Source organism: Agrilus planipennis, unplaced genomic scaffold, assembly GCF_000699045.2.
Source record: "Agrilus planipennis isolate EAB-ADULT unplaced genomic scaffold, Apla_2.0 scaffold12, whole genome shotgun sequence".
In the NCBI taxonomy this organism is placed as follows: Eukaryota; Metazoa; Arthropoda; class Insecta; order Coleoptera; family Buprestidae; genus Agrilus; species Agrilus planipennis.
This window is the reverse complement of record NW_020439003.1, coordinates 2,670,917-2,684,205: the sequence shown is the minus strand read 5'-3', so window position 1 is coordinate 2,684,205 and position 13,289 is coordinate 2,670,917. Positions and strand designations below refer to the sequence as shown.

At 32.5% G+C, this 13,289-nt stretch overlaps 1 protein-coding gene across 1 annotated transcript; it reads left to right on the top strand.

Annotated features, from left to right (window-relative positions):
* The first annotated feature begins 1,185 nt into the window (after positions 1-1,185).
* Positions 1,186-12,990, top strand: LOC108742890. Its single transcript, XM_018478239.2, has 2 exons — positions 1,186-1,476; positions 10,796-12,990. Exon 2 carries the CDS (start codon positions 10,796-10,798, stop codon positions 12,932-12,934), a length of 2,139 nt encoding a protein of 712 aa, XP_018333741.1. The 5' UTR covers positions 1,186-1,476; the 3' UTR covers positions 12,935-12,990.
* The last annotated feature ends 299 nt before the right edge of the window (positions 12,991-13,289 follow it).

The window sequence follows — 13,289 nt, the reverse complement described above, 5'->3', positions numbered from 1 at the left end:
GACATTAAACTTCAGAGAAGCATTATTTATCCAAATAATTTAAAAATATCCCGTAAAAATAAATAACGTCCGGCGATCGAGAATTTTACGGAAAACCAGTTTTAATAAAGTTACGAGTAAGTTTCAATGGACAAATTTACGATCTGAAGCAGACTGGTTTGATGTTCATGTTTGATTAAGTTGTTAATGAAATTATAAACGATTTCACAATTATTGATGACCTTCTTAAACCAGGTTACAAGGTTATTCAAAACCAAAGGATAAGCAATCAATGAAGTTCTAAAATTGTACCATACACATCTGAAGTGAAGTGGAAAGCAATTTTTAAGGTGTTACGAAATATTTCATGTTCATCACCATCATAAGGTCGTCAGTCCTAAAACTGGTTGGACACGCACCTCTTCTTTCTCCTATCTTGAGCTAAATCTTCGCATTTCCCTAAAACTACAACATCCCACATCCTGAACTATTTGTGAACAGTAATTTGATTTAGATTTATCTCTACTTCTCTTAAATCCTATTTTCTGCTTCTAACATGTCTCTGACTAGACTTTCATGCCTGAGAAGATGTCCTACCAATCTATCTGACTCTCTTCCTAATATTTACTCTCTACGTTACTTCTCAAGCTCTACAATTGCCTATTGCTCTTTATTTTCTTGTTGCAATTTTTTTTAAAATGGTTGAGTTTGTAATGTCTTTGCCTCGGACTCAAAGAGTCCTTCAGATATGGGGAATGTTTGCTTTGCAGAAAGGATGCACTCGCACATCAGTATCTACTGATAACACCCGCAAAACGTTCTTATTGTGAATTTTATGAAATACTTAAAGCAAACAAACCATTTTTGAAAAAAAATTCAAAAAATTAACGGAATAAATAATGTTTAGTGTTTCAATATATTGTAAAGACTTTTAAGCAATTCCAAAAAATACGTCGTGTGTATATATATGATAAACCTACCGAACCACTTGTGTTCTGGTTTATTATGTAACTATGCTAATTACAAAACTATGGTCAATGGATCCTTTCTGTATGTAAGGTGCAAATTTTTCATATTCGACAAGAGTACATACATTCATACATTCATACATACACAAGTACAATTACGAATTGTGCATACGAGTTTGGTAATGACCTACAATAACACTGTCGTTGTTAATACGATTGCACTGTCGATGGTGCGTGTTATGCAAAGGTGGGGCGACAAAGAACGTCCAGATTCTTCTACTACATTAAATTAACAACACAAGGGGGGCTTTCACCGTGTCTCCTTAAGAACGAAATCGACTGCAGAAGGTGACACGCACGCAAACCTACGAGTCGCTATATTGTCTACCGAACGCGATTACTTTCCAAACGGTGAGAGCTAATTTTAATAATAATTGACCGTTGAATTCGCAGTGCTTTTCAAGATAATAATATTCCATACTTTCTACATATCTACACATTCCGGTGTGGAATCATAGAGAAAATAAGGGTAAGTTAGTTACTTCACAATTTTGAAACTTTTATTTAATATTTGTACTGTTAGCGATTTCCTATTTAAAGTGAAAGTAAAACAGAATCAACATAAAATTATGCACTGTTTACTGTTAAACTAAACTTAATTCTTTGTATTATAAAGCAAGAAAACAAAATCGATAAAAATTCCTCGTCAATTTCGTGACAAGTACCTCGTAAAGAGCACATTAAATAGCAATTATCGTAATATTAATTTTATTATAGATTTCAGTAAATATACGGAATTAAGCTCTTGTGTTCTCATAATATTAATAGACATACATATGTATGTATAACGAACGATTTTATATAAATAGTGCATCGATATTTGAATCTGCATAAAACATACCTATTTATCTCTTAAACAGCGCACGTTAGTAAAAATAAAATGCAGGAATTTTTGTAAACACGCTTCTATATTTGTAAGTTTATGAAACACTTGACCCGAGAAAGCAATCACTTAATTATGTATTCCTATTGGCAAAAAAATACTTAAGAAACACATTCAATACCGTGTAAACATTATAATGTCTCGATCTACCGACTTATTTACTAATTCTATAAAAAACTTAACTATGTCTTTATAAAGGACATACAACCTCAAATTTGCATTTTCGAACGGAAATTGTATTCAGGTTATTCAAATCTTCGAAGCAGTCGAGAGATAATTTTTGTCGTTTCTGTGCTCTTAGGTTCTAACAAGAAACTTTCTGTTGGATAATTAATGTTACAAGTTTTTAATATTAAACATTAAATTGAAATTAACTTTCTATCCTCTACATTTTCCCCCAAATAAATGCGGAAAAATTGTTACTGCTGTCACACCTTCCCCGGGAATCGAACTCAGTACTAATGCATATAACTGGGGAGCCCGGGTTCCACTTCCGGCGAATATGAAAAAAAACTTCCTTTGATTTCTGAGAGAAATATTACAATAGTAAAATATAAATATGCTTTTTGTAAAATGTTAACATTTTTTCTGGTACAATAACTCTCTTAATTTGTTTGTCGCACACAAAAATAAAGAACGTTCACTAAATGGATTTTCCTACATTTTCTAGTTTATTAACATACATTAGCTAATGCTACTTATTTTATTCAATTAGTAACAAAGCAGGTAAAATCAATTAAGACAAAGTTGTTTCTATTGAATATTATTATCATCAGAGTTTAGTTAAAAGGAATAGACAAAAAAACATGTAGAGCTGTTTATATGTATGTATGTGTAACCAAGAACAACAAAAAAATTAATGCTATTGCAATATTCAGTAAATTCTTTCACTTTGATCTAACATGCAAACCACTGCGTAAGAACTTGCGAACGATTTCTTGACAATCAGTAATATAATAATTCCAATTACTTATCGTAGGCTGTTTCAGGAATCACAGGATTTTATAAAATGTAGACGGGTTTCTGATATACTGAAAATAAATTTTGTACTAATCAATAGCTAAAAGCTAAAACTTTTTATTGACACTGCTGAAAAAGAGACTTAAAATTTAAACAATAATGGTTTTAAAACAGATTGAATTTTTTAAAATGCCGAAGTGGGTGTTCGATTAATTATATCAAAGAGCATTAAGACAAGTTTCAAGTAAATTTTGCCACAAACAAAAATGTTCCACACAAACTTTACTACTTTACTTTCATCCCCTCAGGGGCTGAATTTCAAAATATTCTTTCGTCATCATCATCATAATGTCGTCAGTCCTAAGACCGGTTGGACACGTACTTCCATTCTTTCCTATCGTTAGCTAAACTTCGCATTTCCCTAGATAAAAATTTTCAGTCCCTCTCCAGTCTCTCACAGTCTCTCAGTTATTGCCTAGGTTTTTTTATGGATCTCTCACAGCCCCTGTATGAGAGACTCGAACGATAAAATTGTTAATTTAGAGATTCGAGTCTCTCACAGAGAGACTGAATGAATAAAACTGAAAAATTGAGAGACTCGAGTCTCTCGTAGAAAGACTGGGATCTCTGAAATATGTTGAACTTAGAAAATTTTAACCATGTCTTACCACTTATTGAGAGATTCGAGTCTCTCGTTCAGACTGGATACGAAATGAGGATCTATCTATGAGCGACTCGAGTCTTTCGTTCAAAGGCGCTAAACAGTTTTTTTGACAGTCTCGCGACACCAGAGAGACTCGATGAGAGATGGAGACTCAAGTCTCGCTTTCAGAGACTCTGAAAGACTGAACATTTTTATCTCGGGTAGTCCTTCATAGAAACCTTTGTGCAAAATTTCAACTATGTATGCCCAAAGGTATAGCCTAGATTTTGATAAATCAATGAGACAGGACAATAGTACTACTAAAGTTTTTTTAGGAATTTTAAAATATAGACCAGTTTATGCTGTACATTTTAATTTGATTACTTCTTTGCCCGCTTCCTTGTTTTCAGTTTTCTAATAATATTGCGCTTAACAATTTTTGCACAAAAACTGATCGTTGGGTAGTTTGTGGTTTAGTTTTGAAACTAATGAGCAACAACTGCATATTTGTCAGGCAAGCGTGCTATAATTCTCTAATTGATCTCTCTGGAGTTATGCTCAAGTAAATTACCTTGGAAAACGAAAGTAGTGCTACTAATTATAACTACCACTGGTTCGTTCTAGAATATCCTCATAATTTTACGTTTGCAAGCAGTTAGATAGGTACTTACTTAACTGAGCGCTTGTTTTTTTATGGTTCAAAGACAAGATAAATACTTTTAAAAGTTTCAATTATAATTTATTTCATTAAAATGGAATGTCGTCTACAAACATCGAAGACAAATAATAATTAAAAAAGGAAAAAAGTATAAAAAAAGATGTGTGCACTTATATAGCCTCACGCGTCGGCATTTATACTTATTTAATTTATATAACACTTATTATGTACTCATTTAAAATCATGATCCAACTAGCCCGGCAGTACGAACTCGCCCCATTCAACGAACAGCGCCAGGGTCAGAGTTTTGTCCTGCGGCCAAAATCGTCATGTACTCACTAATAATTCGCAGTCACGCTGCTTGCTAACATCATTCTCGTCAGCGAATTTTTATTAGCTGTATGTGCATGCTCAAATTTTATTCGCAATGCACCAAAAGAAACAACGTACTGTCAACGTGAACTATATCTGCGTGAATTATTTTTTTAAAACAGACAAACAAATAAAATCGAATAAATTATATATTATTACAACACAGCAGGAGTGAATCTCCCTGTATACAATGACAGAAGTAGTTTAGCAATTTTGCATTATAAAATATGCATACAACGAACACTGACAACAACACAGCGTAAGTTTAATTAATTCCACTTTCATAACCTTTTAACAGATGTAACTTTTGACTCTATATAATAATTATGACAATGTGTCCTTTAACGGTTGCTGGCTTTTTCGAAATTTCTCATGAATACGAAGGCTGCGACGAATCTCAAAAGTGGTTTTTCTAAATTGGAATACTTAGGTATTAATTACCCTGCGCTAAAGTGGTGTTGCATTTGTGTCATTTATTAAACCGAAAAGAATGCAATTAGTTTTCATCGTAATGACTCCTGCATTAACGATGAAAAGCAGTTTTCAATGCTGCTAAATGTAAAAAAAATGCGTTTCGTTTACTTCGTCCAATTAGACTTTGTCATGCTTTATCAGATAGATAGGTATTAAAACGATAATGGTATTTTTATCATCAAAACAGTGAATGCAGTGATATTACTTGAATATTCTAAAGAAACTGTAATAGTATTTTCATTCTTCGGATTGGAGAAACACATATGATAGGGTCATTTTAGGAAGGCGAAGTTGGCAACAAAATTAATAATCAATAGCGAGAACTGATATCAATTAAAAAAATATTCTAATGTCTATGCTTTTTCTGGGTGATATAGAGTCCCTTTAAAGGTCTTTTACTGATAATTTCTCCTATGCTATCACGACGTTTCGGGCGGTTCCTTAAGTCTAAGATCCAGGACACATTGTATTATTAGGTGAACATATTCTGATTTTTTTTATCATTTCATGTTTTATTTTCTGAGACTTAATAAAATATATGAAATAATATATATATGTTTATATAAAAAAGAAGCAGTTTTAAACAACGTTGTTATAACAATCAATTGCAGAATTCGCCGTTCTGTAACACCTTAAATTTTTTTGTGAAACTAAGGAAATTGAAATGAGTCAGTAAAATCTCAAAATTTGTTGATAACAAAAATTTACTTTTTATTGTTTTAGTCAGTTTAAACGACTCCTGGATGCATTCTATGAAAACTGTCTACTCCACAAGAAAAGCGAACTATTTGAAGTTACAATAATACTATTTTAACTTACTTTATTAACCTGAAACATGTAAAAACAGAGCACAGAACATGTACCGAGCATTTTCACAATTACATAAAAATATAGTTCTTCCGGGAAAAAATTCGATAACATTACCAAACAGTATTATTTCCTAAATAATAAAAACTTTAGAAACTTACTAACATTAAGCACGCCTAAAGTGAGCTATCAATAATTCTAAGAAAATATCACTTAAATCTACATTTACCTAACATCTATGTGAAAATAATTAAAGAAAAATCAAGATAGTATAGTTTTAAATGAAAAATGTGTAATATTAACCTACATTCCTAAAAGATCCATACTCACATTAACGAAATGCAGAAAAAACATTGGTTGATTCAAAAGCAGTTTTTTCTCTTGGATTTATTTGTTACATTATTCAAGTACGCATTTTTAATTTTTTAACAGTTAACAGTTTTCAACTTTCTATTATTGCTCGTTCTATTCCATGAATTTTAATTTAATTTTGAATATTTTTTGCGTTAATTTTTCAAATTAAAAAAGTAAATTTCTAACTACCTATTTTGTAATACGTATTTGCATGTCTATTAATCCTACCGGTATGCCAAAACAAAATAGATACCTATATACATACATGGTATCCTTTACTGTTCAATCTATTATTGTTTACTAAGTATATAGAAAAGATTCCGGATCAAAATCCAATGCGGGGCAAAAAAATAATACAATATTATAATCACCCGCTACTTCTACTACATTACAAAGGTGAAATATAAATGTTGGCAGTTCTGTTAAATTCCCACGATTCCTAAAAGCAGGCTGAAGAGGGCCTTCCGCCCTACCTTCCGGCATAGTCCGGAGGGACTGCCCGCCCACCAGCATTACTGGCTGGTGGGAATGAAACACCCAAGTTTTTTTTTTTAAATTCATCTCAATTTGGCTTTGATTCCTACCTATCAACTATCGACAGTAGACTAACTTCCCGTAAAACATTATTTTTATACAAAAAGAAAGAAAATGAAGATGTTCATCAATTTATTCAAAACCTCGATATAATTTCAGGCATGGTCCATTATCAGTACTTGTTATTGTATTATTTCAAATAATATTCTTTCTTTTGATTTCCATTTAAAATTATTCTGTGAGTATTTGGGAAGTTTGCATAGTTCGCATAATTATCCCTGGCAAAATCTAGACTATTGTACCATATAACGGCTACAGAGAACAGCTTTCAAGTATCCGGTATGGCACCTTTGTAGAAACCCATTTCAATGAACGTCAACGAACTGATACTACCTCCGGCAATATGACTTTATTAAAGTGTGTCACAGTGTGTTAATGTCTTTCTAAATACGTTGAAGTTTACACACTGTATATACACACGCACGGCATTAGGTGCAATAAAAAAGTCAAATTACAAACGTGTAGTAATAATACGTATACGAAACGCGTCACTATTGCATAATTCACAATTTCAGAGACGAGGAATGATGAACAAATTAACTATCATTTGCCGTTAATTGTAGTCAATTTACTGCTAACGTTACAACTACAGGTTACAACAGCAAAAACCAAGAGAAAGTGAGAACGGGGCTCTCATTTAATAATGTGCATGTACGATGACGAACGGAGAAAGTAAATGGTGCTTTATTTTAAAATTTAGAGCAAGTTTTCTTCTCATTCGCATACATGTATAGACAAACCAAGTTGAGAAAAACAGCAGGTGATTGTTTTTAAGCAATGAGATTGTCAATGAAGGACCTCCATTGTCTTGTGCATCTGCTTCAATAATTTCACAGTAACAACATTTGAAAAGATATCACTTTGGAGAGCTAAATGTAGTCCTTAGAGATGAGCCATGAGATTATTGTAAGAATGAAAGGAGGGAGTATCCCCCTGCGTAGAGATTCGATAGGATGTTAACTTAGACTCATTTGTACTGAAAAGTATAAATTTTTTCGAGTTTCATTTCAAGTGCTATTACAATTTTTTTTTGCATATTCTTATGGCATGTTTTTTTAATGGTCAAAATCGGCTAAGAATTAGCCAATTCGTCAAATCAATATTGGTCAGCTTTGATGCCCACTCCCGGAAAGGTAGTCACAGAATCAAAAAACTTACCATTAAAACACTACGACACAAATAATCCTAGGTGGCCCATTTCAAGGATTTTACATTAAAATGATTTTTCTTGTATTTAACGGTTGTAACAACAAAAAAGTACACCGAGTAAAATTAAATTTTCAAAGATATATTTTTCCTTATTTTTTAAACTTACATCACCATTTATTTAGGTAATCTACTTCTGCATTTGTAAAAGAATACTATACTTACAGCCAATATTAAATACAACTAAGGAATCTGTACGTCACATTTATAGATAAATGCCTGCAATTGTAGGAATTTGTAACATTCAAATGAAGATATCCGCAGCGCAATTAGCTCATCAATAATTTTAATTGAATACTAGTAGAGACAGTTTACAATCTCATGGGCCTTGGCCTTGATCTGTGTAGTGACAAAACTCCGCCTGTTCATTGATTTTCACATTTCTACCTCCTATTAAAAACATTGACTGTTTATTGTTTAAAGTTGTATACTGGTTGTACAGCGAGGTGCATTTTAGTTAACAATTGAGTCAATGTATTTGTAATTTACAATACGAATGCCGCTTCTTACACATGTGAGGATTCATGACATTTTGGAATAGCTCTATAACCTGTTGTGGAAATTGTACTTTATTTCACCTAAAAATATCTTTACGCACTGATGCATGTAGAGAATTTCTCGATGTCTTGTTGCGCGAGACCTGTCGTATCGCACCCTTTTAAAATGAGCATAGAATACCGACACCTTTAATTTGATACAAAAATGCGGCTGTTTTGATAATTATAAAAAAAAGTTTGTTACAACAGCAAATGTGGAATACTACTCTAGATTTTATTCACGGATATAACAAGAGTTTACAATTTCAATGTGAAAATAAACGATAAATGATAAAAAAAGAAAAGACAAATAAGCAATTAGTGAAACTACTTTTTCAGAATGATGACGTACTTATAATTTTGTTTAATTAATTTCTAAGAAAACTTCTTGCCTCTCTCCGTGTACTAGGTCAATTAGTGCAAAAGTTTTCGGGGAAAGTGTTTTTCAGAAAGCGAAATACACCGTACACGTACATAATTAATGGTTTAATGTTCGGAATGAATTAATGATTCATTTCAAATTGCAAGAGATACCATCTCAAAACTACTGTAGAGATTCAATTATATGAATAAATGGTTCCCGGATCCTATTCCAATAATTGGATTTTTCCAAAAAAACGGCACACATATGTATTTTAAGCAAGAAGATCCTATTTTATATACTGGATACAGTCTTAACTTTTTTAACTTTTTAACTTTTGCAAAAAAATGAAAAATATTGTAGAACTTGATCAAGAGTTTTATTGTGCCTTTTATATATAACGTATTTTAAATTGTCACTCTAAGAGTGAACTATATCAACTTTTCTAGATATTATTGTTTTTCGATAAAATAGTTTGTCACCTGAAATACAAAATATCAAAAGTAGGCCCATTGACTTTTGAATACACGTTTTAATGGTGCAGAAGATCATATCATCGGCTATCTCAGTTGCACCGAGTTTACTTACATGACAAAAACACGTTTTTTGCCGTTTTTATTCGCTAATATTCTTTACACTGCTTAATAAATCGGATGATATTTTGCAAGACCTGAGTCTTCTAAATGCTAAACCGAATGTGTTTACGCAATTTCACGCATCTTTTACTGCTTCTTGTTAACAATCTAATCGAAAAATGAAATTTTCAACCTTTTTTACTGCAGCAAACTGTACTTTTTTTTATTATAGACGTTCGTGCGTAAAATATGCAGTAGTGGGTTCATTTTGTGCGTTCAAGAACAAATTTCCGGAAAAGGAAAACAAAAAATTATTTTACTACAACGACAATAGAATTTTCTTGTACAACAGCATGATTTTCTCGGTACTTGGAAACCGCAACACTATATTGTTTTACTAAAACTTCCATTCGAAAGCATGTTCTTAAATTTAATGTCAAGACACATACAAATCCCTTTTCGAAACGATATCTACGAAATACTGTAATTTCCTAGAAAGCTAGTTGTTAAGGAGTACAAAACATTGTAACACATAAAAACACCTGTCTTCTTGACAATTCATAAACAAACTCAAACATTTATGTAATTTCACTAAAAAAGCCTCTAAGCTTTAAAATTAGTGAAAACCGCAATTAAATTAAACAGAAAGTAAAAGTAACATGTTTCTTATAAATATACTTTATGAACATTTGTACCAGTTGGTTTTAACGTCAAATTAATAAATGTTTAGAATTGAGTTTGCATTTGGCTGATTTCGGAAAAAAATTAGAAATCTCACGTATTAAACTACAAATGGATTTTTATAAACAGCGAATGACCGTACAGTTCATTTAAAAACAATTGTTACATAAGTCTGAAAAACAACCTCACTTATACGAACTAAAAACTATGCACTGGTCAATATTTATTACGAAATCTTTCATTTCTTTATTAGCTTTGTTTAACACAAACAAACTTTTAAATACATTTGATAAAGGTTTTAGTAGCAAAATAGCAGGTTTTTACCTTAGTTCTGTTCTATTCAACTAGGTAGAACGGAGACGATAGATAATCTTTAACTTTGATGAATAATGTCGTTTGAAGCGAATAAAGATACAGTTAGATTTGATTAGCAGTAAAAGTTATAGGTAATAAATAGGCAATGCATACATACAAGTCTAAATTGTTTAACGGTATCTTTTGTGACCTAACACTATTATTAAATTTATTCCAAGAGTCTGTTCTCAAAACACCGATTTTTTTCACGAGGCAGGTCTTTGGCTTTTACGAGATGTGTCTGAATGACAAAGCGAGGATAAACCGTTAATCCTATTAATATTATCTTTTGTTGATAACTCGAATTCTAATAAGAACAATTTGTTATAGATGTTTGTCCTGCTGACAATTTTTGGATGTCTTTACCACGCTTCGGGGATCCCTGTAGATAGCAGAAATATATCCCTGGTGGTGTTAACCCCAAATAATGAAGTCAACGATTTTACGACTGCCGAAGACATTAAAAATGCCGTCTCTCAAGTCATGGCTACACTAAAATCTAATAATAAAAGCGCAGACCTGATTGAAGCAATCATCGATGAAGTCGAACTTCAGCTTTCTAGAGATCCGTCATTACCAAGACTAACTCGTGGCGAAATTTTGGACTTGATTGAGAATATAACCAAATCAGATTTGGAAGAATTGGAGAAGATAAACAAAAGCAGAACACCCCATCAAAGGGCAGTAATGCTTGTTCTGCCTTATTCACCCAAAAACAACACCGACGACAGCTTGCAAGAGTTATACACGCGACCACCGATCATAAAAATAATTGACGATAATACAGAGAAGCCTAAAAGTAATGCTGGCAATAATCTTCAAGAACTGTACACCAAACCACCCGTTTTAAAAATAATTGATGATCAAGTAAACCGACCAGAAATGAAGCCAGTAAGGCGACGAAGACCTACCCTTCCGCCTACCATTCCACAAATTGATACCAGTTCGACAACAGCACCCTCGATGAACTTCAACAACTTTGTAACAGTCGCACAACAGAACATCAAAGAGGAAGAGCAAAAAATTAGTTTCGAACCAACAACTCAAACAACTGCTTTTAATATCATCAAACAATCGAAACTTCCTCCTGTAAAAAAATATCCAGTAAAACCTTTCAACAAACAAACCACTCCAAAATATTATGAAACTAATTATTATTTAAGCCAAGGTCAAGGGTTAAATGTTATTCCCCCTCCAAAGTTTCACTTACCTCCAGCTTACATACAACAAGAGATCTCCCAGGTACCTGATGAGATACTTATAGCTCAAGAATCGTTACCACCCAAAGCATCCGAAAGTTACTCTCCAAATGATTTCCATATACCAAATTATTCAAAGCCAGATGTTATTGCCAACAAGAAAAATGAAAATGAAATTACTTACAAGAAACCGGCTCCGACTGCATCTGAACAGTTTGCTGCTACAACTCCTGTTTCTGACATGGCCAGTGTTGCAGACAACTTAACACCAGAAATGAAGAAATTACTTATGAGCTTTGGATTAATCCCAGATCCAAAAGATAAACCGGTTATATTTAAACCAGAAGCGATCTATATGGAACCGGAGAAACCTAATGTAGAACCAGAATCGTTTATTCAATTCAAACCACTACCTGATAGTGCACCAACGAGAGAAGATATGGCCACATTTCTTGAAGGATTTGGCTTTGAAGCAAGGGATTCTAAACATAATAAAGAAGGAAAAGGCAACCAGAAAAAAGAGGATTTAGCACCAAGAGAAATTGAAATTGATATTTTCCCAGATGAAGTTAAAGGAATCATTACAGATCTAGGCTTAACAGATCGCAAAAGTAAGAAGATTGATTTGGAAGGAATTGAGAAATATGAGAAAAAATCTAGTTCTGCACAAAACAAATACGATCGAGAATTAGAAGAACTTAATAAACTTAAAGAACTAATTGATTTCATTAAAAAGATTGACACCATGAATGACACTGAACTTATACAAGAAGCGGATTTAAAAAAAGTAAAGGATTTAGTAACAAGTCTAAATCAAAACGATAATCCTGCTCAGCCAAATGCAAACAAAATTATCGATGTGTCAAAAATCACTGTAAAACGCCAAGCCAACAAAACTGTAACGGAACCAGTAGCTAAAGAAGAAGAATCGGTTTCAACAAATTTAAAAACAGCCGAAGATGATTCTAGTAGTTCATCGGATGAATCTCTAAGTAAGGGAAGTTCTTCGGAAGAAGAAACACCAACTACTACAACTGCAGCATCTACGCCAAACTTAAAAGATTTAGAAGATTCATTTGGTGGAACATCAGAGGCAACAACTACAACAACTACAGAACCAGCACCTACCACAAGAAAGAGTGGATTTTATCACTTGGTAGATTGGAACACATTTTTAGAAGTTGACGATCAAAAAGGTCGAAAAGTGAATATTAGATTTCAACCAAGAAGTGGAGACCCTAAAAGGTTTTATTCAGTGACAGTACCTTAGTTAAGTAATGAAAACCATTTTACAGCAAAAGACTGGGGTTTTGGATGTTTTTTTTTTGTAAATAATACGTATGATACAAAAAGTATTCCTATGGGATCGAATTGAACCTACATCACTATTATTTTCAGTAATTTTCTTAAACGTCCAAATGGATTTAGTACAATATTTAAGTTTACTTGATGTATAGGTAATTAGTGATTATTATTAATTTAATGGATTTTGTGATGCCATGTAAATAATACTGTTAAGCAATAAATTTATGATAATAATTTATTTTACTCTTTACCTAATTACAACAATTAAAAACTGGTTTTTAAAGTAAAGATAATAAACGAAAAAAAACGGTAAAACGATA